The 22844-nt window shown below is 41.3% G+C and overlaps 1 protein-coding gene across 1 annotated transcript in view; it reads left to right on the forward strand.

Moving 5' to 3' along the window:
• Positions 1 to 22540, forward strand: part of unc13ba (unc-13 homolog Ba (C. elegans)) — a 184722-nt gene extending 162182 nt beyond the window's left edge. The window contains exons 39-56 of the mRNA XM_086315494.1: positions 1678 to 1704; positions 3359 to 3403; positions 3947 to 3961; positions 4058 to 4078; positions 6450 to 6476; positions 6661 to 6681; positions 7421 to 7441; positions 10941 to 10967; positions 13981 to 14069; positions 14247 to 14384; positions 16366 to 16489; positions 17050 to 17094; positions 17389 to 17460; positions 17650 to 17797; positions 17920 to 17976; positions 18486 to 18569; positions 18866 to 19025; positions 19113 to 22540. Of these exons, the coding sequence (XP_086171620.1) occupies positions 1678 to 1704; positions 3359 to 3403; positions 3947 to 3961; positions 4058 to 4078; positions 6450 to 6476; positions 6661 to 6681; positions 7421 to 7441; positions 10941 to 10967; positions 13981 to 14069; positions 14247 to 14384; positions 16366 to 16489; positions 17050 to 17094; positions 17389 to 17460; positions 17650 to 17797; positions 17920 to 17976; positions 18486 to 18569; positions 18866 to 19025; positions 19113 to 19395 (1404 nt within the window). The 3' untranslated portion in view covers positions 19396 to 22540. The remainder of the gene's footprint in view (positions 1 to 1677; positions 1705 to 3358; positions 3404 to 3946; positions 3962 to 4057; positions 4079 to 6449; positions 6477 to 6660; positions 6682 to 7420; positions 7442 to 10940; positions 10968 to 13980; positions 14070 to 14246; positions 14385 to 16365; positions 16490 to 17049; positions 17095 to 17388; positions 17461 to 17649; positions 17798 to 17919; positions 17977 to 18485; positions 18570 to 18865; positions 19026 to 19112) is intronic.
• Positions 22541 to 22844: the final 304 nt, after the last annotated feature.

Raw genomic sequence — 22844 nt, forward strand, 5'->3', positions numbered from 1 at the left:
TCTGTCAGTATTTCCTATATTACCATGTATACAGTCAAATACACTCACGCCCATTTCATTAGGTACACTTTGCTAGTACTGGGTTGGACCCTGTTTGGCCTTCAGACCTGCTTCAGTGTTATCCAGATTCAACAAGGGGCTGAAAGCATTACTCAGATTTTTGTCCTTAATGATCCATAATTTGGTCTCCGATTCCACCACAGCCCAAAGGTGCACTGAGATCTGGTGACTGTGGAAGGCCATTCACAGAGAACTAATTTCACGTTCAAGTAACCGGTTTGAGATGATTTGAGCTTTGTGATGTGGTATGTTTCCCTGCTGGAAGCCACCACGGTGGACATGAACGCCCAAATTATGAGCTCACCATCCAAATATAGCAACCATCCAAATGAGACACATCAGACCAACCAACACTATTCTTCTGTTGACCACTGTTGAGGAGTCCGTGTGTCCTGTAGCATCACTTTCCTGTTCTTAGCTGACAGGAGTGGACAGCGTGGTCTGCTGCTGCAGGTTCAACATGTGCCCCTATGCTCTTCTGTATACCTTGGTTGTAATGAGTGGCTGTTTGAGTTAGTGTTCAATTTCAGTCTGCTCAAACCAGTCTGGCTTTTCTCCTCTGACCTCAACAAGGCCTGTGTGCTGTCAACAACCATGCCACAGTCAGCTTTCTTTCAGACTTTGATGCTCAGTTTGAGCTTCAGCAGGTTGTCTTGACCACGCCCACATCCCTAATTGCACTGAGTTACTGCCATGTGATTGGCCGATCCGAGGCTTGTCTTAACAGGTGTACCTAAAAATGCAACCAGTGAGTGCAGGCAGTATAGCCAGCTGGTTTTATGGCTTAACCGCTCGCATGAGATTCAGTGTCCTCAGGATCTCAGATCCACTCCTAGTTTATCACTCTGACTACAAAATAAAATATTTTTTAAAAAACAACCAAATTCCTGAAAACATGATTCTGGCAGCTCCATCTTTTATATACAGTCTTCTGTAGTTTTTAATCTGTCAGAAAATTGTGCTTCTTCCTAAATACTTGTGATAAATCCCTCCGCAGACGTGATGCCAAAATATTCATTAAAGCCTTTGATACCACATGCTGGCAAAGCTCTTTACACATTTACAGCCGTGTCCTAATGCAGACTCCTTCCTCTCCCCTCCAGTGAGTACATAATAGACCAGACAGTGGGCTGCCAGATAATTGAATTTGATGGAGTATAAACATGTTGTATTTAGCCGCCACTAAATGGTTTGCTGAAATGACTTTGATAGTCAGCTCAGTGTGTGTTTTGTGTATGTGTCCATGTCTGAGGGAGCTGTTTTCTTTGTGGCACAGGGTAGCGTGTCAGAGGTGAGGGAAGGCTGGATAAAGTCTGTCTCGGCTGATATCTTCAGTGTCCCAACCTCAGTCAGCCGGCAGTGTGTCTGCAGGGCAGCATGCTGCATCATTATATTAAGATTTAGGTCGAGGATGTAAAAACAGTTCAAATCCAATGATGTTTATATTCGTTTTATGACTTTTTGATTCTTGGATCACCCAACCTTAAATTTTTATTAAAGGATTTCCTTCCTTATGAAAAAGGAGCATTTTTCTGATAGCTCATACTCGTTATAATGATAAAACCTTCCTTTTCCTTTCCTATTCATCCTCTCCTGACTCCTCCTGCTCACTCTTAGGCTGACAACCGAGAGAAGGAGAAAAAGGTCAGTTTGTGCATAATGACCGTGTGTTTATGTTGGAAATCAGGCCTTTGTGTTTTATAAACTCCTTCACTCATCACTTTTTAGTTTGATTAGAAGTTACAATCAAAAAGTTCCACCTGTTAAAATCAAGTATCATTTGGCTACGATTCCCTGCAAATTTCCTCGTCTGCTGCTCCTACTAGGTTTGTTTTTTTCATTGTGCCCCTGAGTTTCCTTTTCGACCACTTCCATGCGCATGTTTGTGTGGTGAGTCTCCGACACCAAAGCAAAGACTCTTCAATATGATTTTATTTTGGGGAAGAGAAAGAATATGTAGGGAACAAGATCTGACTAGTATGGCAGGTAGTGAGAGAACTCGACCAACCTTTTCAGTTTACTGTGAGTGGTCACACGTTTGCATAGTAAAGGTGTATTTACACTGACTGTTCTAACTCGGATACCTCAGGAGGTTATAGTAGACAGTTTGACCCCGTGTGACAAACAACATGGTGCACAGCCCCGTGGAAGTCATATTTCTGGTCACACGCTTCACCTGCTGCAAAGCCTTCAGGCTCTTATACTGAAAACTTCATTTTAGTCTCTGAGTTGTAGCTGGAGACCCGACTGACTTCTCACAACATAAATTCTGGGTTCATTTTAATTGAAATACATGTGAAATCACAGGCGCACTTGCAAGTGGTCAGAACAGGACTTCCGGGAAGTGATTCAAACTTAGGAGAGCTGAAAGCATTTCATAGAAGTGACACTGAAGGAGCTCTAATCATGGCCAAGTGTAACGTTTTGATAGTTTTATGTTAAAAGGTGGACAACCAAACTCCAAATGAGAGTCAGGGGAAAGTGTTTCAGAGCTTAAAGCCCTACGCAAGAAAATTCACCAACATCAGCCCAGGACGAATAATCCAGTTTCCAATCCTTTAACTTTAGCTTTCCACCCAGACGTCTGCCAGTGTCTGTATCCAACTCTTGATTCTAATTCAGGAAAATCAGTTGGATCTTAGTTTGTCTCCTAAAACAGTCTTGCTGTCTTTAGTGTTTTGCACTGATGTTCTTTAAGATATTGCCTGCAGCAGTTTAGATACAGATTTTGTGCAAAAACAATCAAATATTTATTCCAGCAAAATCACAAGTGAAACTGGGTGTTAGATTGGCACAGAATTAAGTCATTAACAGATGTATGTCAATCACACCATAGATGCTCCCTCACATCTGTGCCTGTTTCTCTGCATTAGTCTCTTGGTGGCAATGCATTAAGTGCCTCTTTCCACCAGATGTCTATTTTTTTCCATCGAGCAGCACTAAAAAGATGCTGTGGGAAAAGCGCGGGGTGCTACACGACTCCTGCTATTAAAGCCGACAAGATTGAAAATCTGGAGTGGGAAGTGAAAACTTGAGATATTTTAAACCAGTACTAAAAATGAAAATGCAGAGCTCTCATGGGGCAACACGGCGTGCCTTCCCTTTTCAAAACAAGGCGACAGCACACTGAAATGTATAAAACATTTGTTCAGCAATGATATACCATTAATTGTCATTTTCCCCGAGCTGACGCTTCAATAGTTTTGTGGAGAGAGAGCAACTTTGTACTGGAAGTAGACGTTTTAGTTTGCGGCTGTGTTGTCTTTAAAGCAGCTGTTTACCCTCTGTGCTCCTGTAGGATGAGTCCTCAGCCTATGATGACAGTGAGGAGGAGCAGGAGAAGGTTTGGCTCCATGTCCAGTGTTTCCATAACTGACCTCTCCTCTCCTGCTGACAGACATCACTGACTCAAATTATTACACATGGTTAACTAATGCTGCAGTCACACTCGGGAAACTGCTGGACAACCAAAATGATTACAACTCGTGTTATAAACTCTTATTACCTCAGAAATTGTTGCTGTAACGATGGGGATCTGGTCTGAAACAGACAGTTTGTGCTCATCAGTGCAGACAGACTGATTGCAATGTGCTGTCAGTCTGTCTGTGTTTATAAATCACTGTCACTGATTTGTTTCCCTAGTTTTTCTATAAGGGGGTTGCCATCCTGTTTTTACTCTTGTGTGACTGAACCATAAGCCTTCCAGTTAGTTTACCATTCCTGTGTGTAAGAGTTAATGTTTATGTCTGAGCGGGTATACATATGATCCACGTATGTATACATACAAGTACGTCCTTGTGCACCATTCACTTTTTGTCTCCCCCGGCCTTTTTTGTTTTCTGTTGTTTTAATTTTAAATATATTTTTATTGCTTTTTGTTCTAAAGCTGGGCAAAGAGAAGGTGAGCCATAACAAGAACCACACGACAGTTCAGTTTCTTTGTATTTCATTAACATTTGTCTTATTTGTCTTTTCTTTTGTTTTCACACCTCTCTAGTCTGAGTCCAAGAAGGAAAAGGTGTGTTTTCAACTAAACTGTGTTCATGTTTTTTGTTTTTTAAAGCACTTTGTCTTTGTGCTCATTTGTGATTATGCAGCCTAAATTGTTATTGTATATAAAAAAAATAAGTTACAAAAGGCTTTAAAAAACAACCTGCCAAACAAGATATTTTGAGATATGAAGAGAAAAAACTGAGAACTGAAAGTAAATACTTGACCTTCATTTAGAAACATAAACACACAAGTTAATGCTGCTTCAGAGCAGACATATTTAAAAAATAACTGCAAAATAAAAAGATGTTGTAAACCTTTTAATTTGCAGCATTTCCATATCACTGCTGTCTTGTTTTTCTCGCCAAAATCCCAAATTGTATAATTTATCTTCACTTCCACCTTAAAAACCGGTTTTGAGTGGTGTTTGTTTACTCTTTTATATTTAGGAGAGATGCTTTACACAGAACTGGAGTCAGTGGCCTTAAAAGTCTGTACCTTGGTCCCTGAAAGATTAGCTGAAGGGAGCTGCAGGAGGTCAGAATGGCCGTCAGCACCCCACTGTGAAGCTACTGACTGTACATAATTAGCTGATCAAAGAAAACAAACTACAGAAGAAAAAAAAACATACCTGTCCTGAAACTCCCACATTTGTGGAAGACAAAGACCACGGTGGCTAACACGAGTGGTAAATCAGCCCGGTCTCATGGCAGTTTATGAAATGGTCACGTTCATGTACACTAATATAAAGGTTTGGTTAATGAATTTTATATGTCTCAGTGAGCTCTTCTTTAACAACTCCATATTAAAATTCATTTAAATAAATGTGCATTTAAAAAAAGCACATTTAGATAATGCTCTTTTGGCCGTGGCATTAAAATGATACAGTGCGTTAAAGGGTGTTACAGGTGCATAAATGCTAAAAACAGGACATTGTAACCTGTGGCTAGATGGTTGCCAGGCAACCTGATGGCCTCATGATACACTATGCATAATTCAGTTTTTGTGTATATAATTTAAGTGTTACTGTAGTAAAATAAAAATGATGCAATGGTTAGTAAGGTATGATGGGTGCATAAATACTACATTTAGGTCATATTAACCCACTGCTACACAGTTACTAGGCAACATGTTGACATCAGATCTGATATAGATAAGAACCTTCATGGGCCTAAAATGTACCAGCATGCCAAGTCACACACATGTATACAAACGTATTTATCCACATTTATAAAGCCATTTTTATTCTTGACTCAGCTAAAGTAGCATTTCATGATTCAGAGCTCAACATAATTCTTATTTATCTTACTGTGACCTGTAGTGATGTTTACTCGGCTCCCTTTATGCCATCTTTCTAGCCACTCTCACTGACATCAGTTGGAAGCCTGGTCATTTGACCAGCACTTATACCTCCGTCGTTATATGAAAACTGTTCCAAACCTAACCAATTAGCTGTGATGCCAAAACTAACCAATGGAAGCATAAAAGTAAAACAAGTGAAAGACTAAAATAAAGTTACTGTTGGCATTTAAACCTCAATCGTCTGAAAGAAATCCTGCAGCTTGCAGAACCTCCATACCCTGTCCCTGATTAAATGGGTTGAGTTGTTCTTTCAAACTGGAAGCGCTGGTATGAGATCATTTTTTGCCTCCAAAAGAAAAGAAAAGAAAAATGTGTCCACAAACACGAATCAGTAGACAAAACTTTGTGACCATTACATGAACTGCTGTTAGACTGTAATATACGAATGGACTTAGTTTTAGTTGTTCCTCATCAGTAAGAAGTTTCTGGACAGTGCACAGGTCCCAGTACACACCAGTGGGGTCCAATTATGTGCCATGAAGGTCCAAGAGTCTGCAGGCTTCCCTTTCAACTCCTTCCACATTACCACACCTTCGAGCACAGAGGGAGCATGTAATTATTGAAATGATTTCATGTTTATGAGGAGAGACTGCAGACACTTCAGAGCTCTAGACTTTTAAGTGTGTTCAAATCTCAGGGGGCTAGCTATCTGCGTACACGGTGTTAATGATCCTAAAATGATCAAAGGGGTTGAAATTATGATAATGACAGGGTCTATCTGAAGGTAGCTGAAGGTTTTAATCCTGTGTGAGCTCATGCATAATACTGTGGAAACACCTTGTGCCTTTAAAATTTCGGGGCTCGTTTTAACTCTTCAGCTTAGAAGAGTCTGGACATAAAACTGTGAATCGGCAAAAGTCCAGCTGGGAGGGTTTTACCTGTAGGCAGCAATCAGCTTCATAAATATGTGAGTCTGCCTGGAGAAGTGAGAGCCTTACTGAGAAGATGAATCTAATAAAATGTAAAAACAAGTGTTTTTTGCATGGTTAGTGTGTGAATTTAAGCATTAGCTCACTCACAAATGTGTATCCTTGCAGGCTGAAAAGACAGACAAAGAGAAGCAGGTTGGTTCGTTTGTAATATCACTCGTCGCCCTTCATCTCCACTTTGTGCTATGTGAACATTTCAGATTTACATTACTGAAAATACTACAATCGAAGTTCAGATTTTAAAAAATAATTCACTTAAAAGAGAGATTAATGGTGTCGACTTTCTTTTCCTAATTTCTTTTCTCATCTTTGCCCAAAGGACGACTCCAAGAGCAAAGAGGTGGGTGTTTAAAACACAGCTTATGTCTTTGGCTCAACCAGTGCAGTGAGTACAGGGATTTGTAAGACCTGGAAGTCTTCCAGGGCTTTATACTATTCAAAAAGAGTGGCAGTGCTGATGATTCTTTAGCCTGCTTTGTTTACATGGCATGGATGCTGGTTTTCCGGGCCACTTTGTACTTAACATCAGTCAGGATGACACGCCAGGCATGTTTGAGGCTACTGCTCACCCAGTTATTGGACCTAAAATTGAGGATAAATTGGTTAAAGTGCAGCTACCCAGCAGAAGAACAGCAGGAATCGAGCCATTAAACAAACAACAGAGAATCAACATCAAATCAACACGTTTGAACTCTAGCTCTGCTTCCTGGGTCTTTTTAAGCCTAATGAATATTCATTTAGCTAATTCAGAGAGCATTTTGAGTTGTCCTCAATTTAAAAGGACGTGTGTCAATATAAGGAACCACTTTCACAAATTCATATCTGGCTGATGTTTGTTTTTAATGGTTGGAAGGGTGGTCTGAGACAGCTGTAGCCTACATTAGCTGTTTATGCTGTACAAGTCCAGAACTGCAAACGCATCTTACAAAATTAGGTGTGTGTTATACTGACTGTGTGTGTGTGTGTAACAGCCTATATTTGACAGTGTTTGGCTGTTAGATTTGTGTTTGTGCAGGATACCAAATGAAAAGAAAAAAGGAGAAAAGTTTGTCTGATGTTTTTTGCTTTTTTCCTAATAGACAAAGGAGGAAGTAAACAAGGTTTGTTTATCCAGCCGTCCTCTTTCCCCTGTAGACCTCTGTCCTCTGCTGCCCCTCCAAAATGCCTCGCCTGACTTTAAAATCGTAGCTAATATGCATCCCTGCCTCATAGTTATCCCAACGTGCAACATTTATTCTGCGGGTAGTGACAGCAGAATCGAGCTTGCTGTTGTGAAGGATCGGCAGACACTTCCAGAGCGAATAAATATTTTATGCTTTTTTTTATATATATATTTCAGGGGGTTTTATGTATTTTGAATTCACTGGCCAAAAAAAGCAGCAGTGCTACAGAGTATGTGTGAAATTTTAGGCTTTAAGTGGACATTATGAAGAACAAAATGACCAAATCTTAATATACACATGCAAAACATGTATTGCCAATTCAGAGTTACCAATTGACCTAACCTCTCTACCTGGATAGATAAGCAAAACTGTTTGTTCTATTAAAAAAAAAGGCAAGAAACTGTTGAACAATGCCAAGCTGAATGGGGGGGTGCTCACCTGAACTCATCTAATTTCATAATGGAAGCTCTGATTCATCGTGAGTGTGATGGTGTGCAGAGGGTTCCTCATGTCTGAGGAATTACAACACTGCAAACATAGAAATACGAGTACAAACATAGAAGTGCAGTCACACTTCATATAATCATATACAGTGGGGCAAAAAAGTATTTAGTCAGCCACCGATTGTGCAAGTTCCCCCACCTAAAATGATGACAGAGGTCAGTAATTTGCACCAGAGGTACACTTCAACTGTGAGAGACAGAATGTGAAATAAAAATCCATGAATCCACATGGTAGGATTTGTAAAGAATTTATTCGTAAATTAGGGTGGAAAATAAGTATTTGGTCACCTCAAACAAGGAAAATCTCTGGCTCTCACAGACCTGTAACGTCTTCTGTAAGAAGCTTTTCTGTCCCCCACTCGTTACCTGTATGAATGGCACCTGTTTGAACTCATCATCTGTATAAAAGACACCTGTCCACAGCCTCAAACAGTCAGACTCCAAACTTCGTCATGGCCAAGACCAAAGAGCTTTCGAAGGACACCAGGAAAAGTATTGTAGACCTGCACCAGACTGGGAAGAGTGAATCTACAATAGGCAAGCAGCTTGGTGTGAAAAAATCAACTGTGGGAGCAATCATCAGAAAATGGAAGACATACAAGACCACTGATAATCTCCCTCGATCTGGGGCTCCACGCAAGATCTCATCCCGTGGGGTCAAAATGATCATGAGAACGGTGAGCAAAGATCCCAGAACCACACGGGGGGACCTGGTGAATGACCTGCAGAGAGCTGGGACCAAAGTAACAAAGGTCACCATCAGTAACACACTACAACGGCAGGGAATCAAATCCCGCAGTGCCAGACGTGTTCCGCTGCTGAAGCCAGTGCACGTCCAGGCCCGTCTGAAGTTTGCCAGAGAGCACATGGATGATACAGCAGAGGATTGGGAGAATGTCATGTGGTCAGATGAAACCAAAGTAGAACTTTTTGGTATAAACTCAACTCGTCGTGTTTGGAGGAAGAAGAATACTGAGTTGCATCCCAAGCACACCATACCTACTGTGAAGCATGGGGGTGGAAACATCATGCTATGGGGCTGTTTTTCTGCCAAGGGGACAGGACGACTGATCCGTGTTAAGGACAGAATGAATGGGGCCATGTATCGTGAGATTTTGAGCCAAAACCTCCTTCCATCAGTGAGAACTTTGAAGATGAAACGAGGCTGGGTCTTCCAACATGACAATGATCCAAAACACACCGCCCGGGCAACAAAGGAGTGGCTCCGTAAGAAGCATTTGAAAGTCCTGGAGTGGCCTAGCCAGTCTCCAGACCTCAACCCCATATAAAATCTGTGGCGGGAGTTGAAAGTCCGTGTTGCTCGGCGACAGCCCCAAAACATCACTGCTCTCGAGAAGATCTGCATGGAGGAATGGGCCAAAATACCAGCTACTGTGTGTGCAAACCTGGTAAAGACCTATAGTAGACGTTTGACCTCTGTTATTGCCAACAAAGGTTATGTTACAAAGTATTGAGTTGTATTTTTGTTATTGACCAAATACTTATTTTCCACCCTGATTTACCAATAAATTCTTTACAAATCCTACCATGTGGATTCATGGATTTTTTTTTCACATTCTGTCTCTCACAGTTGAAGTGTACCTCTGGTGCAAATTACTGACCTCTGTCATCATTTTAGGTGGGGGAACTTGCACAATCGGTGGCTGACTAAATACTTTTTTGCCCCACTGTATATATATATATATCTATCTATCTATATATATATATATATATATATATATATATATATAGATATAGATATAGATATATAGATAGATTATCTATCTATCTATATATCTATATCTTAGATATATAGATAGATAGATATAGATATATAGATAGATAGATAGATCTATTTAGATAGATATGAAATGTGTCTTCTACATTAGAAATGCATGATGTGCTCAAAGTACAATAAAGAGATGTGACAAAGATTGGTCTATTTAATTTTATTTACTACTTAGATATCTGTAAGTCAAAGCTGTAGCTCAGGAAGTAAGGCAGGTTGTCTGCTTTACTCTAAGCTGTCGTCAGTGCATCCGTCATTGTGTGTGTGTGTGTGTGTGTGATGGTTAGAAAGTGCTTAAATGCCTCGAATATTAAATGTAGTGCCTTGTAATAAAAAGCGCTTTGAGTGCTCAGTTAGATTAGAAAGGTGCTATATATTTACCAGTCTATTTCATTTGTAGCATCTCCCATTTGATGTGGCTTTATTCTACAGTTTCTGTTTATTAAAACAAATTTACGGAGCGTGCTACAATAACAGAGGATGAAAAAATTTTGTGTGCTCTCTTCTACCTCCTGGGTATCTTGAAATTTTGGGAGCCTTTTTACAAAACTAAGAGCACTGATTGGCCTCCCTGTAACGACACTTTGCATGTGAATTATGGCTACTTTGTGTATTTGAATTCGACAATATTCTTCAGATTTTGTCAGGTAACATATAGCAGCTGTTGTTTGTCTAAGTGCATAGTATGTATATGTTTTCTGTGGGGCTTCAAATAAACACTGGGAGGCTTAAGGCCTCACTCGCAGTATGCTAATATCGGATATCATTGATTATGTGAGTTGCCAAAAAAAGAAAGCACTGAGCAGCGTACCTTAGCAGACAGCAGTGAAACATTGGACTCCTACCTTCAATGTCAGTGTCCTCTTTTGCGTCCCTTGTAGCATCCCAATAAACCAGAGGCAATAAAGTAAAAGCTTTTATTAAAATCACCCACTCATCCTTACCCAATCCACTTGACATTACAAAAGCCCACCCAAAATAAACCCTATTTTTACCTGCTATGATAATAATAATAATGAGGTAAAAACACAGCCCTGTGTTTGTGTACTTTGTGTTTTAAATCTCCTGCACATTATTGTGTGATTATTCTCTTTACTTTTTTGTAATTTTCCTTTTCATTTTGCCTTTCTGTCTATCTGGCAAGACTGAAGCTACCACTGCGACCAAGAAGGTACGGCTGGGTGTGAGAGAAGGATCAGAGTCTGACAAACACATAGTGCCTGTAAAGGACACCTCTAATTGGAGGCTGTGATTCTATAGACAGGAGTGTTTCTGTGAGTGTGTGTGTGTGTGTGTGTGTGTGTGTGTGTGTACCTGTTTAGACATCTTTGGGGGGCCCACCAATTGTGGGGACCAACAGTCATTTGTGAGGACAAAAGTGCCTGTCCTCATGGGTTTGAAGCCATTTTTGAGACTCAAAATGTGGTTTTAGTGTCAGGGTTGGGTTATGGTTAGGTTTAGGGTAAAGTTGAGGGTTAGGAATGTATTTTTCATGGTTTAGGTAAATGGCTAGGGACAGCATTATGTCAGTTAGAGGTCCCCACAAGACATGAGACGAGCACAGCTTCTAGGTCTGATAAATGAAAGCCAGTGTTGTTCTAATGGCCCGAACAAATAAGTGTGTTTGCATAGATGTCTGTAAAAATTACTTGATGCTGGCTTGATCTGTGGCCTATTCAGTTTGAGTTACTATAGCATGATGTTCACTGGGTAAATTGTGAATCACAGTAAGAAACATAAACCATAAAGCAGGATATGCTTTGCTACCTTGTTAATGAGTGCAGAGTACAGTGAGCTTGTGATTTGCATTTATATACCACATATAAACGCTATTATCTACTATTCCAGTTTCAGTCATTACACGTTCTCCGTTTATTATACTGCCTAATAATATTACAAAGGATTGTTGATGTCGTGGAGTTTTCAAGGACATCTCAAATGTGCACGGTCACTTACAAATTTCTGTCAGAATGTTTATGTTCAACACTTTAGCGTTCACGCCCACGCCGCGGTGCATTTGCGTTTTGGATTCAAACCAGAACAGATTTATTCTGAAAGGCCTGAGTTTGCAGTCCAACCTTTCACTTCACTCACTGCAACATTTCTCAATTAAAATGCAAAACGCTAAAACACTGTCACTTGAAAGTCGTGACCCTCCTTTAGTCCAATTATATGTTCTGGCAGTGTGCCCAATGTCTTCTAGCTAATAACACAGTTCCACAGTTATTGATGGCACACTTTCTGCAAAGATGGGATGCCTTATCTTGTAGTCGTCTAGCCACTTGACTGGTGTAACACGCGGTGAATGCTTGAGGTCCAGCATACTAATGGGCTTAAACCTTCAGGTTGTATTTTAGTTTTATTGAAGGACTGTTACCAGGCTTCTCAAGGCCAGTTTATCTTGCAGGCTCAGTCTCGGCGTTTTTGTCGAAACGAAACAGTCGATTGTTGCTGAGGGTTTGTAGCCTTGTGCGTCCACAGTTATTCAATCACTCTGCCTAATGAGACCTTTGCTTTGCTATGTTGAAATTTATGTCATGTCACCAAACTCCCATAAGATTTATTGGTGTTTAATTTGTCCCACCCCGATGGTCTCGACAGAAGAGAGATGTGTCAATTCAAAACCTGGTCTGGACACGCCCACACAGTCCACACACGCCACACAGGTCTAACCAGGGTGCCCAGATGTGTGATGTGCAGCAGCACATGTTGTGCTTTGTGGGTTTTTTGGTAGTTTTCGAGCAGGGAGTTGCATATTTACGTTTTCTGTGGCATTTGGGTTGGAGTTAAGGGTCATTTTTTGCATGAATGATCACACGATCTTTTAATTTTACATGTGTGCAAATTGAAAACATGGCACACGTTAGATACAGATGTTAGTTACATACTTGCAGAAGCTGAAAAGAGAACATAGAAAACATAAAATATTAAAGGAGTTCCACTTTTCGAAAGCACGGACCTCTGTTAAAGTCAAGCTGCTCCTCCGACTGTGCGCGCACTGGTTTCTGTGTTCGAGGCAAAACAGTAAAAATCTATTTTATTTTTCAAATTAAATCATGGCTGCTTTACCTACAGGGCGCAACTGAAACCCAGAAATGTGCAGCGCTCGTATTTCAGTGAGTCCATTAAAAGAGAGGTTAGCCTGGTCATTTAAAATCATTTAATATAAAGCTGCTGTGTTTGCAGCTTCCTTATTTCTGCTCGAAACGTCAGCCATCAGGTTTATTATCGTCTGTTTTGTTCACAACACTTTTATCCTCACAAAGTTGACTCATGGGAAGCCTTATGAAAAACAGGTGACAGCTTCCTGCTAAGAAAAGGTGAAATAGTTTTTACTACAGACTTCAAACTTCAGAGGTGTATTTATATATTCTCTACTCTTAAGGAAGTGGCGTGCACTCTACAGCTCGAAGTGTCCTTTTCACGCTGGTAAATAGCTTTTAAGAGGCATAAAAGGAGTCATCATCCGTATCGCCCATTACATATGTGATTTCTTTACAACTCGGCCTTTCCAATGTGCATTTTAGTCAGCATTTACTTCCTGTTTGCCTACCTATCAAACTGCAAATACGCCCAAACTGTAAGTCGCTGTGTGACTCACGCGCTCGCAGTCATCAGTGTCTAACCTACCGTGAAAGAAATGTGGTGTTACACACAGCTCGTCATCTTTTCAGCACGCTTCCTGCAGTAGAGCTCGTGCACGCGTTTTGTACGACTTCTGCCTTTTCATCTAACTCCACAGTCTGGTTCATACATATTTACTGAGCCTGGCTCACAGGTTGTAACAATGTCATGGATTATTGGATTCATTTACATTTTTCTAATTTCAATCTTATCATTTGTTTATAAATTTATGACTCAATAAATGTAAATGATTTCTGAATGTACTTTATATTTTCTATGCATACATGTAGCATATATGTATATTAAGGTTATTGCGGCTTTAGTGATCCAGCCCGCTCGAGATCAAACTGGGCTGTTTCTAGTTCGTTAAATGAAAACGAGTTTGACAGCCGTGCTGCAGAAGCACAGGATACTCGGCCGCGAAGCTGCATCCGATTCATGCTTGAGGTTTTTGCAGTCTATCGAGCAGACTGTTGAACTGCTAATAAAAGTTTGAAATAACCTGTGAACACCTCCTCTTCCTCTTCCCTTCTGCTCCTGCTCTTTTATGTGTGCTGCAGCTGGATACTGAGGCGGCTGACATCCTGAACGATCTGCAGGTGAAGCTCAGCACCGTCCTGGACAATTTCAGCACCATGTTTGCTAAGAGGTAAAAATGCTCATTTCCTGGTGTCTTAATCAAGCCAACTAAAAGCCCAAGCCAAGCTTATCCTGATAGAGCTGGAACCTAACACACACACACACACACACACACTTGAATGACTGAGCATTCACCGCCTTTGCAGAAGTCTTTTTCCTCTAAGTTTGCCTCGGTCTCTGCCTCCAGTTTCCAGACTCGCATTAACGGCTGCATGCGTCAGATGGCTGAGATTGTCTACCAGATGAAAGGCCCCCCCAACCACAGCACCGCTGAGGCAGACGCTGACACCATGCTGAGGCCCCTCATGGAGTTTCTGGATGGGAAGTAAGTAGCTAATGTTGTAAAGTAGATTATATCAGAGTACACCACCAGAGTGACTGTCCTAACTTGAATGTACTCTTGAAGTTTTAAGTCATTAATTTCATGGATTAAATGAAACGTGTATTTCCATTAACCCAAATGATTTTTTACTTTCTGCGAGTTAAAATCAATCCAGCTTGGCGGTACCGCAGTGCTCATAGGTAGAAACTTCCGAGACATTTTTTTTTTTTACCTTAATATTTTATGGCTGCAAGCTGCTATAACTCATATGTGTGTTTTTTGTCTCATTATTTATTGGTACAGAGTGTGCTGTTTGGAATATCATATGAACAGTATTGCAGTACGGGGGAAACATAGATTCAAAATATGAGTATGCAAAGTGATGAGACAGAGCAAAGGCTCCAGCTGAAGGTTCAAGATAGTGACTGAATTCACCGGAGACACTTGTGTTGGTGGAGCAGTGTAAACAGATGGCTGATGGAGTCAGGACGACCCAGATGAGGTGGAGATGGAAAGGACGAGCGCTGCACAATAAGCAGCCTTAAACACAGAGACATCTCACAATGAATTTAAAGATCAGGGAGTCACTGGCTTGAAGGGCAGATAGATTACTGGGTAAGACTGGTGACATTCAAATTTTGAATGAGGGGAATTTGAATTGGTTAAAGCTCCAGCAACACTTGTAGTATATAAAACAACTTGACCATCAACCAGCGTGTGTTTGTGTCAGGTTGTGGCCTTCATCGAAGTCGTCGTGTGACAAATTACAGACAGCATTTTAAAGTACAAACGTATGGAGTAACAGGAGGGGCCTGTTGGTAACAAAGGGGCTTGTCCTACAGTGTCTTTAAGCTGAACAGCGTCTGTACCTTACAGTATAAAGAGCCTTAAGGCGACAACTGTTGTGTTTTGGCACTTTTAATCCACTTTTAATCCACTACAAGAGCTTATTAAAAAGAAGTTGATGTAAAACATGTACACAGTAGAAAAGATAGACCTAGCTGCATTCTTTTAGTGGCCACCAGGGGGCAATACCTGTGGATTTAAGTAGAAGTCTGGGAGAACAGCTGGCTGTGAGGTCTTGTAAACACCTTCCTGATGACTTGAAGGTCTCACTCATTTCAGAATAAAACATTATAGGTTAAGAAAGGAGGATTATCCACCGTTTGCTCGTTGGCTTATGACTGAAAACAGATGAGTCGTTAAAAAATGACCATGCACCCCAAATCCCAAAACTCACTACAATATGCTCCAGTCCCTCAGAGACCCTCAACTGGACAAAGTGGTAGAAAGTTGATGGAAACAGAAAAGTTAAAATGCTTCTGTGTTCATCCTGAGAGAATTATCATCACTACCTCTGATCAAATGAGCTGAATTCTTTACTCTGTTTCATCTGCTCGCCTGAACTGCTACAGGACTCAGAGCCTTTAGTTGCTCCAGGCCTTGGAGGACACTTCCACCAGATCTCCAGACCATCAACTTTCTATTTTTAAATTGCGCCTCAAAGTCCATCTGTTTAGAACTACACACCTCTCAATATAACATGGTTATTAATGATATACCTTATTATTATTATTATTATTATTATTATTAAATAAAACAAGGAGAGATTTAACAGAAACCCAGCATCATAACATCTTAATATGTTTCATCTTTTTGCGTCACCTGATCAGGCCGTATCTTTGCTTCCATAGCAATCAAATTATTTCGATGAATGAGGCCTCAGCTATGAGACAGAGCGTGCTGTACAATCACAACAAAAAGGTTTTTTTTAGCAACATTGATATTTGCTTCTTTTCTGTTTCACTGGAATATCTGGATTTTTTATTTTCATTTTGAAAAAGCCAGATGTATCCTTTGTCATCATGTTCGTGTTAGTTTTTCTTCGTTAGGGTTTATTTGTGTTTGTGTCAGTCTTTTGTGCAGCACACGGGCACAGAGTGACACGGTCCCTCACATTTTTCCGTGTTTGCTTGTAATCCAGTCTCAGTATTTTTGCTGACATCTGTGAGAAGACGGTGCTGAAGAGGATCTTAAAGGATCTGTGGAAGATCGTCCTGAGCAGCCTGGAGAAGACCATCGTGCTGCCTCAGAGCAATGACAGCTTGGTGAGCACATTAACCAGCACAACTGAGTGGCCATCAAAAGTCCAGCATTTACATACTCATGAGATTACTCTGGGGACAGTAAAGGAGATGGAAAACACACACACACAAGGACACATTTATGAAAGGACAACCATCTAGGACAGTTTGTCCCAATTTGTATTGATTTCTCTTTTAAAACTTTTTTGGTAATATGTCTGAGACAGAGTTGTTTCTTGCTGGGGGTCAAATCTAACCAAATTTAGAGACAGTTGTATTTATTATGTTTTTCTGTCTTCTCAGCATCATACTAATTTTCCTAAATGTACTAAATTAGTTTACAAAAATAATTTTTTACAGAAAAAAACAAAGTAAATAGAGTTTACAGCTAGCTTATACATGACCATCTTTAAGTGTGATGCAGTGTGCTGCAGATCCAGCCCTGTGTTGCCATCTAGTGTCCGACATCAGCATTTTTACAAAACGACTGCTGCTGTTAGATTTCTTTAATGTTGCAGTAATAATGAAAAAATGAAGGTTATTAAGATTTCATATATTCCGCCTCTCTGTCTTTCTCTCTGCAGGGAGCTCAGCTCCTCACAGCAGCTAAAGGACTTTCTAACCTCAAGGTAACACACGTAGACTGTCGATAAAGGGCGTAGCTGCCTTTATGTTTCATTGTAAATTCTTATTACAGTTCAATAATAACCCTGCAGTTTGAATCGTAGGTAAAGTCAGTAAACCTGCACAAGTCGCAGTACATTCAAATCCATTTTACCACCTTCACAGCTCATAACTGCAAACTTCCAGACTTTAATAGTTAGCTGTAGTTATTATCCAGCATCAGGACTTACTGATGTGTGCTGTGTGCTCATGATCTGGTTTTGTGTATCTGTGATGTATAACTTCTCTGACTTCTGTAGGGAGGAGGTGAAGCCAAAACCCTGACGCCCAAGCAGTGCATAATTATTGATGCAAGCCTCGAGTCAATCAAGGTAGGTGAACGCCTACATCTCTTTTACAGCTTCATTTTTCCGTCTCGCTGCCGTATTTGAAGTGCCTGGATGAGCTTAGAGTTTAGAAGAAAATTGTATTACTCTTCAATACTCTTCAGTATTTTATTGAGATGTTCCTCTAAAGTGAGCATTTCCTCACTTCCACCTTGCCACTTCCTTTCCTTTCAGCAATATTTCCACGCAGGAGGAAATGGGCTGAAGAAGGCGTTCGTCGAGAAAAGTCCTGAACTGGCATCGCTGCGTTACGCCCTCTCCCTCTACTCCCAGAGCACCGATGCTCTCATCAAGACCTTTGTCACCACACAGCACTCCCAAGGTGATCGCACACACACAAAGTTCACTCGCTGCACGCACAGTGTGGATGATTTTTGTCTTCTCTGTGGTTCAAACCGAGCTAAAATGTTCCTTAAACTTTTCTCCCCCTCCCTGTCCTCTCAGTGCATGATGGGATGGGCATCAGAATCACCGCCAATGAGAAGATCAGACCTGATAGGGGTAAGTCTTTGATACAAGAAGAACTCGCTAAACTCCGAGTAAAATAGACCCCAGGAGGTGGAGTGCTCCTCACCATGAATCAACACAGAAACAGAACCAACACCTTCACACTCGTGTAGAGCTGGAGCCCCTCGCAGCTCACAGTTAATATTAAAGAGGAAAATAATGAGAAAAGTTTGGAGAATTTTGGAAATGTTGCTATCACAGCGATGAGCTTTAATGAAAGGTCCTTTTGCACCCTTGAAACAAAGCGCATGCCTCCTCTCCTCCTCCCTGTATTTGACTGGACTTTGGTGATTCGCTGTTGTTGATGGTGTAACATTTCTGCCACCCAACTCTCCATTATCAGCTTGTGTGGAGATTAAATTAACAAGCTTGCCCAAAGCAGAAATAAAGAAATGAAAATGGGTCACTGAAGCCGCCATAAGAAGTGAATTACACAGTGAGTGAAGTTTAAAGATGTGTTTAATCGCGTTAGTGTGTGATACCGCTCCGGCTGTGTCGTGCAGGTTCGGGGGTAGATAAGCCGATCGGAGAGGCCTTGCTGCAGATCGACATGCTGCTCGGCAAAGAGCGCAAGGTCAACGTCAAAGGTGAGACGCACGCATACAGATGTGTTTAAATCACAACAACAGACCTCGTCTCCACACGGAGCAGATCTGTTCAAACATTTGAATTTAAACTTATAGCGAGGAGCAAATTTTGACCAAATCAAGTAAACTTGGGGTGAACTTGAAATGCTTTCTTATATCTTCAGTAGTTTCTTATCATTTTTTCACTCTTGTGTTTGTAAATCTACATGCGTGCATGCAGTAGCATCACCCCCACTGCTTTGTGTTTGTCTCTCTTGTCCTTTATCTGCTCACCCTCTCTCTCATCTCCCCTCCAGTCATCGCGGTGAACGACATGAAGTGGCAGACGTCTGGGATGTTTCGGCCTTTCGTCGACGTCTCCATGGTCGGTCCATTCCTGGCTGACAAGAAGCGCAAGTTCACCACAAAATCCAAGAACAACAGCTGGACGGCTAAATTCAACGAGGCTTTCCAGTTGTGAGTTGGAAATCTGAAGCGCCAGCAAGTAAGATTGTTGAGTGGGTTGAGATACCGCAGATGGTTAATTGTTTCCTCTGCTCGCAGCATCCTGGGTAAAGAATCCCCGGACTGCTACGAGCTGCAGGTGACGGTGAAGGATTACTGCTTTGGACGGGCGGACCGGGTGGTCGGCGTGGCCGTCGTTCAGCTGCGCGACGTGGCCGACCGCAAGAGCTGCGTGTGCTGGTGTCCTCTCGGGCCACGCGTTCACACCGACGAGACGGGCATGACGGTGATGCGTATCCTGTCCCAGCGTCCTGCTGACGAGGTGGCCAAAGAGTTTGTCAAGCTGAAATCGGAAACTCGCCCCGCGGAGGAAGGCAGATGAGCCGAAACGGGCTTTACTGAAAGCGAGGTTTAGAAGCGCGGCTTTGTCTGTGAGCAGCGTTTCACCTTCATCCTTAACTAACGGAGACCCTTCTGACTGATGACGTACGAGTTTATCATAGTTGGAATAAGAAAAATGGATTTGTTAAAAAGGGCAAATTTTGAGGAAGAGATCGTCTCTCAAAATGTAAAAAAAAGACTTTTCATAGCACCAGTTTGCGATACCAGTCCTGTCAATGGATTTTATATCAGACGATGACTTTAGAGAGAATCACCGATCCAACCAACCCTACGAGAAAGCTCTCAGCAACGACAGAGACAAAACAAAAGTCTAAACAGGAAGAAACTTCTGAAAACGTTCTCAGGAACGGCAGCTGTGATCGTTTCAGGTGAAGGGAAGCTCAGCATAGCATCTATCCAGTTAACTTTGCTTTTTTTTGTGGTGTCATTTCATAATTTAATATTTTAGTGAGTTAATCTGGATAAAATCATTCTGACTTTCAAAAACCACCGAGATACTTGACCGCGCGACACATTTTAAAACTAGACCTGATCAGTAACCTCTGAAGTTTAGCAGCAGGACGACAGCTCAAACACTCCCCTTTCACTCATGCGTCTATAAACGACCTCCCTCTGTTTTTTCATGACTCCAGGGGCCCCTGCTGACCCTCAGTGAGGCCGACGCCACTGTAGGCCTAAGTCTTTGCTCACCCTCCATAAACTTTGTCTAAATGTGTTTCAGGGTGTAGTCCTTGCTGGTGAATTGACTGTCTGTTGACTGTGAGTATCACTGAGATTACACGAGCCCATATTCTTCTATAATGTTTGAGCCTTTGAGGCCTTTAAACTCTTTACAGACACCGTGTGTGTGGAACAACCTCTGGATCCAAAACCTAATGTCATGAAAACACACTACAGTGAACAAATGCTTTATTTGATTTGTTGCAGAAAGCCGAAACTTTTAAGACTGATACACAATTTAGTCGTAGACGGAGTTGTAACTGTAACGCACATATGTTTATTAACACAACTTAAGAAAGGACTAGTCGTCACACAGTAGTCAGGCTATGCATTATCCACAGAGTGAGCGTCACACATTTGCAGCCAAATTTAACAGTGTGAAATATTGTGATACAGCGTCAGATCCTGATGATTTGCAGGTAATTAAACAGGAAATGCCTCAGACGTGTTTTTCCCTTTGATGTTAGCTTCAGACTGATCTATAGAACCTGCAGGAGCACTAATACGGGCTGTGGTTTGATTTTGTAGCAAGTTTTTATGGATTGCGTTGCCTTAAAATAAGCAGATGAGTTAGCTAACGAAGCTAGCCTGCTTTAAGAGACTTGAAATATGACAACACTGACTTGTAAATTAAAAGAAAAGAAAAGATGTTATTCAGAAGCAAAAACTCTGACTGACTGCTGGGCCGTTGGGTGTTTGAGGTTTTGATCTAATGCTAATTTGTGATGGTGACAAAATGCTGTGAATGGAAACAACAGCTGAAAAACCCTTTTAAGTGTTACGTAGCGTGAACACGAATATAGGACCAAACATGATCATTCCATTTCGTTTACTTTAACAGTTTTTACAAACTAGGTCAGATAGAATCAGCCGCCGCAGCCTCGCCGCGCGTGCACCGTCACATATTTGACCGTGGCATTTTGCATTAACGTAAAACTTTGAAGGAAAATACAGGCAGAGCAAACAGGCCGGTTTGAACGGACTGACTGTAAGTGGGGTTTTTTCCACCCTCTTGTCTGTTTATGTGCCAAGGACCTCCGTGTTCAGCGAGCCTCATTCAGCTTTCTCTCATGTTTCGGGTTGTATTTGACAGATGTGGCCTTTGCAGACATCCCACTTTTTACTTTTCCAAACTGGCTGCACGAAAGCAACTAGAAGTGAGCCACATCTGTAGTTACACCCGAACTCTTGCACTCTGTTTCACTGTAAGTTTGTAAGAAATGAAACCAATGCCTACATCCAGAGCATGTATTTATTGTAAACAGTCAGCTAGAATTGTGATTTCCTTTCCCCCATGTATGTACTGTGAAATATGAAGACTGTATGTAAAGTACTTATCATTATTCTAATGTGACACATGTTAAATATACTTGTAACATTATTTTGTACATAAAATATTTATGAATCAAGGCAGCGCCTCGTGTCTTTGGTCACAGAGCTCGCTGTTCCCGCTCAGCACGGCAGCTCCGGTCAGTGATTCCTGCCTTACCTGAGCGCCACACTCAGTTGCACACCTGCTCTCCAGGTTTAATCTTTCTGTCTTTGCAAACACACACCTTCAGTCTTCATCACGGTAACTGTTGGTTTAGCTATAAAAATTCACAGAAAAAAAACAGTTTAAACTAAAGAGCACGAACCACAAGGCCCCGGGTACTGTGGGTGTTCTGGGGTAGCGGTGCTTGGGATGTTTTGCGTGGCTTGTGCAGGTTCTATTATTCTGGGTACTCAGAGACTGTTAAGTGCACTGGTGATTTTAAATGGTTGTGGGCTGGATAAGTACTTAAAGGTGTATTGCATAAAGTGCTGCATGAATGGCCAGTAAGACTGCAAAAGCGCTGTATACATGCAGGTCGATTCTGTTTTTGTCTGATTTGTAGCTCATCTTTATGATGCATTAATACTGTAATCCTGCTCAGCCGGTCGTTGATGAACATACAGTCAGGGAGAGCTGCTCATTTAAGTCTGAATGACTGTTTTTTATAATTTGGAAGAAATAAATAATGTCGAGAAAATAACTGACTATTCCCCAGATGTCACAGCACAGAGTTTACTACACGTTCGAATGACCACAGCGTGAATCATCAGGTGAGTAATGCTGCTGTGGTGTTTGATTCTAATTTCCAGGTGTTTCACAGTTACCTTATGTTGATGCTTTTTTCTGGTTGCTTTAAAGGTAATCCACAGGTGACAGGGAAAAAACATGAGCCCAGAACTGAATGACTGGCATCTACATTCACTTCCTTTTTGGATGCCTTCCTTGTTTTATTTAACAATTATTAAAAATTTTTTGATCACGTTCAGAAAAATAACCGGTGAAGCAAATTCCCAGAAGAGAGAGCAGGTCATCTACTGATCGGAAGGTTGGTGGTTCGATTCCTGGCTTCCCCTAGCCTGCGTGCCAAATATCCTTGGGTAAGATATTAACCCCAAATTGCTCTCTGATGCATCCATCGGAGTATGAATGTGTGTGAATGTTACTTAGAAAGCACTTAGAACAATGTGCTTGTGCGAATGGGTGAATGTACAAGTTGTGTAAAGCGCTTTGAGTGTTCAGAAAGAAGAAAAGATAAGAACAAGTCCATTTACAATTTACCATAGTGTCACATTCTGAGTTATTAGAATAGAATAGAATAGAATTCAACTTTATTGTCATTGCACATGCACAGGTACAGGGCAACGAAATGCAGTTTGCATCCATCCAGAAGTGCT

The sequence above is a fragment of the Aulonocara sp. 'chitande type north' Nkhata Bay genome, linkage group LG12 (genome assembly GCF_057382095.1).
Source record: "Aulonocara sp. 'chitande type north' Nkhata Bay isolate Kocher_YH1m ecotype deep benthic linkage group LG12, A_spYH_male_GT1.1, whole genome shotgun sequence".
NCBI classification, from domain to species: Eukaryota; Metazoa; Chordata; class Actinopteri; order Cichliformes; family Cichlidae; genus Aulonocara; species Aulonocara sp. 'chitande type north' Nkhata Bay.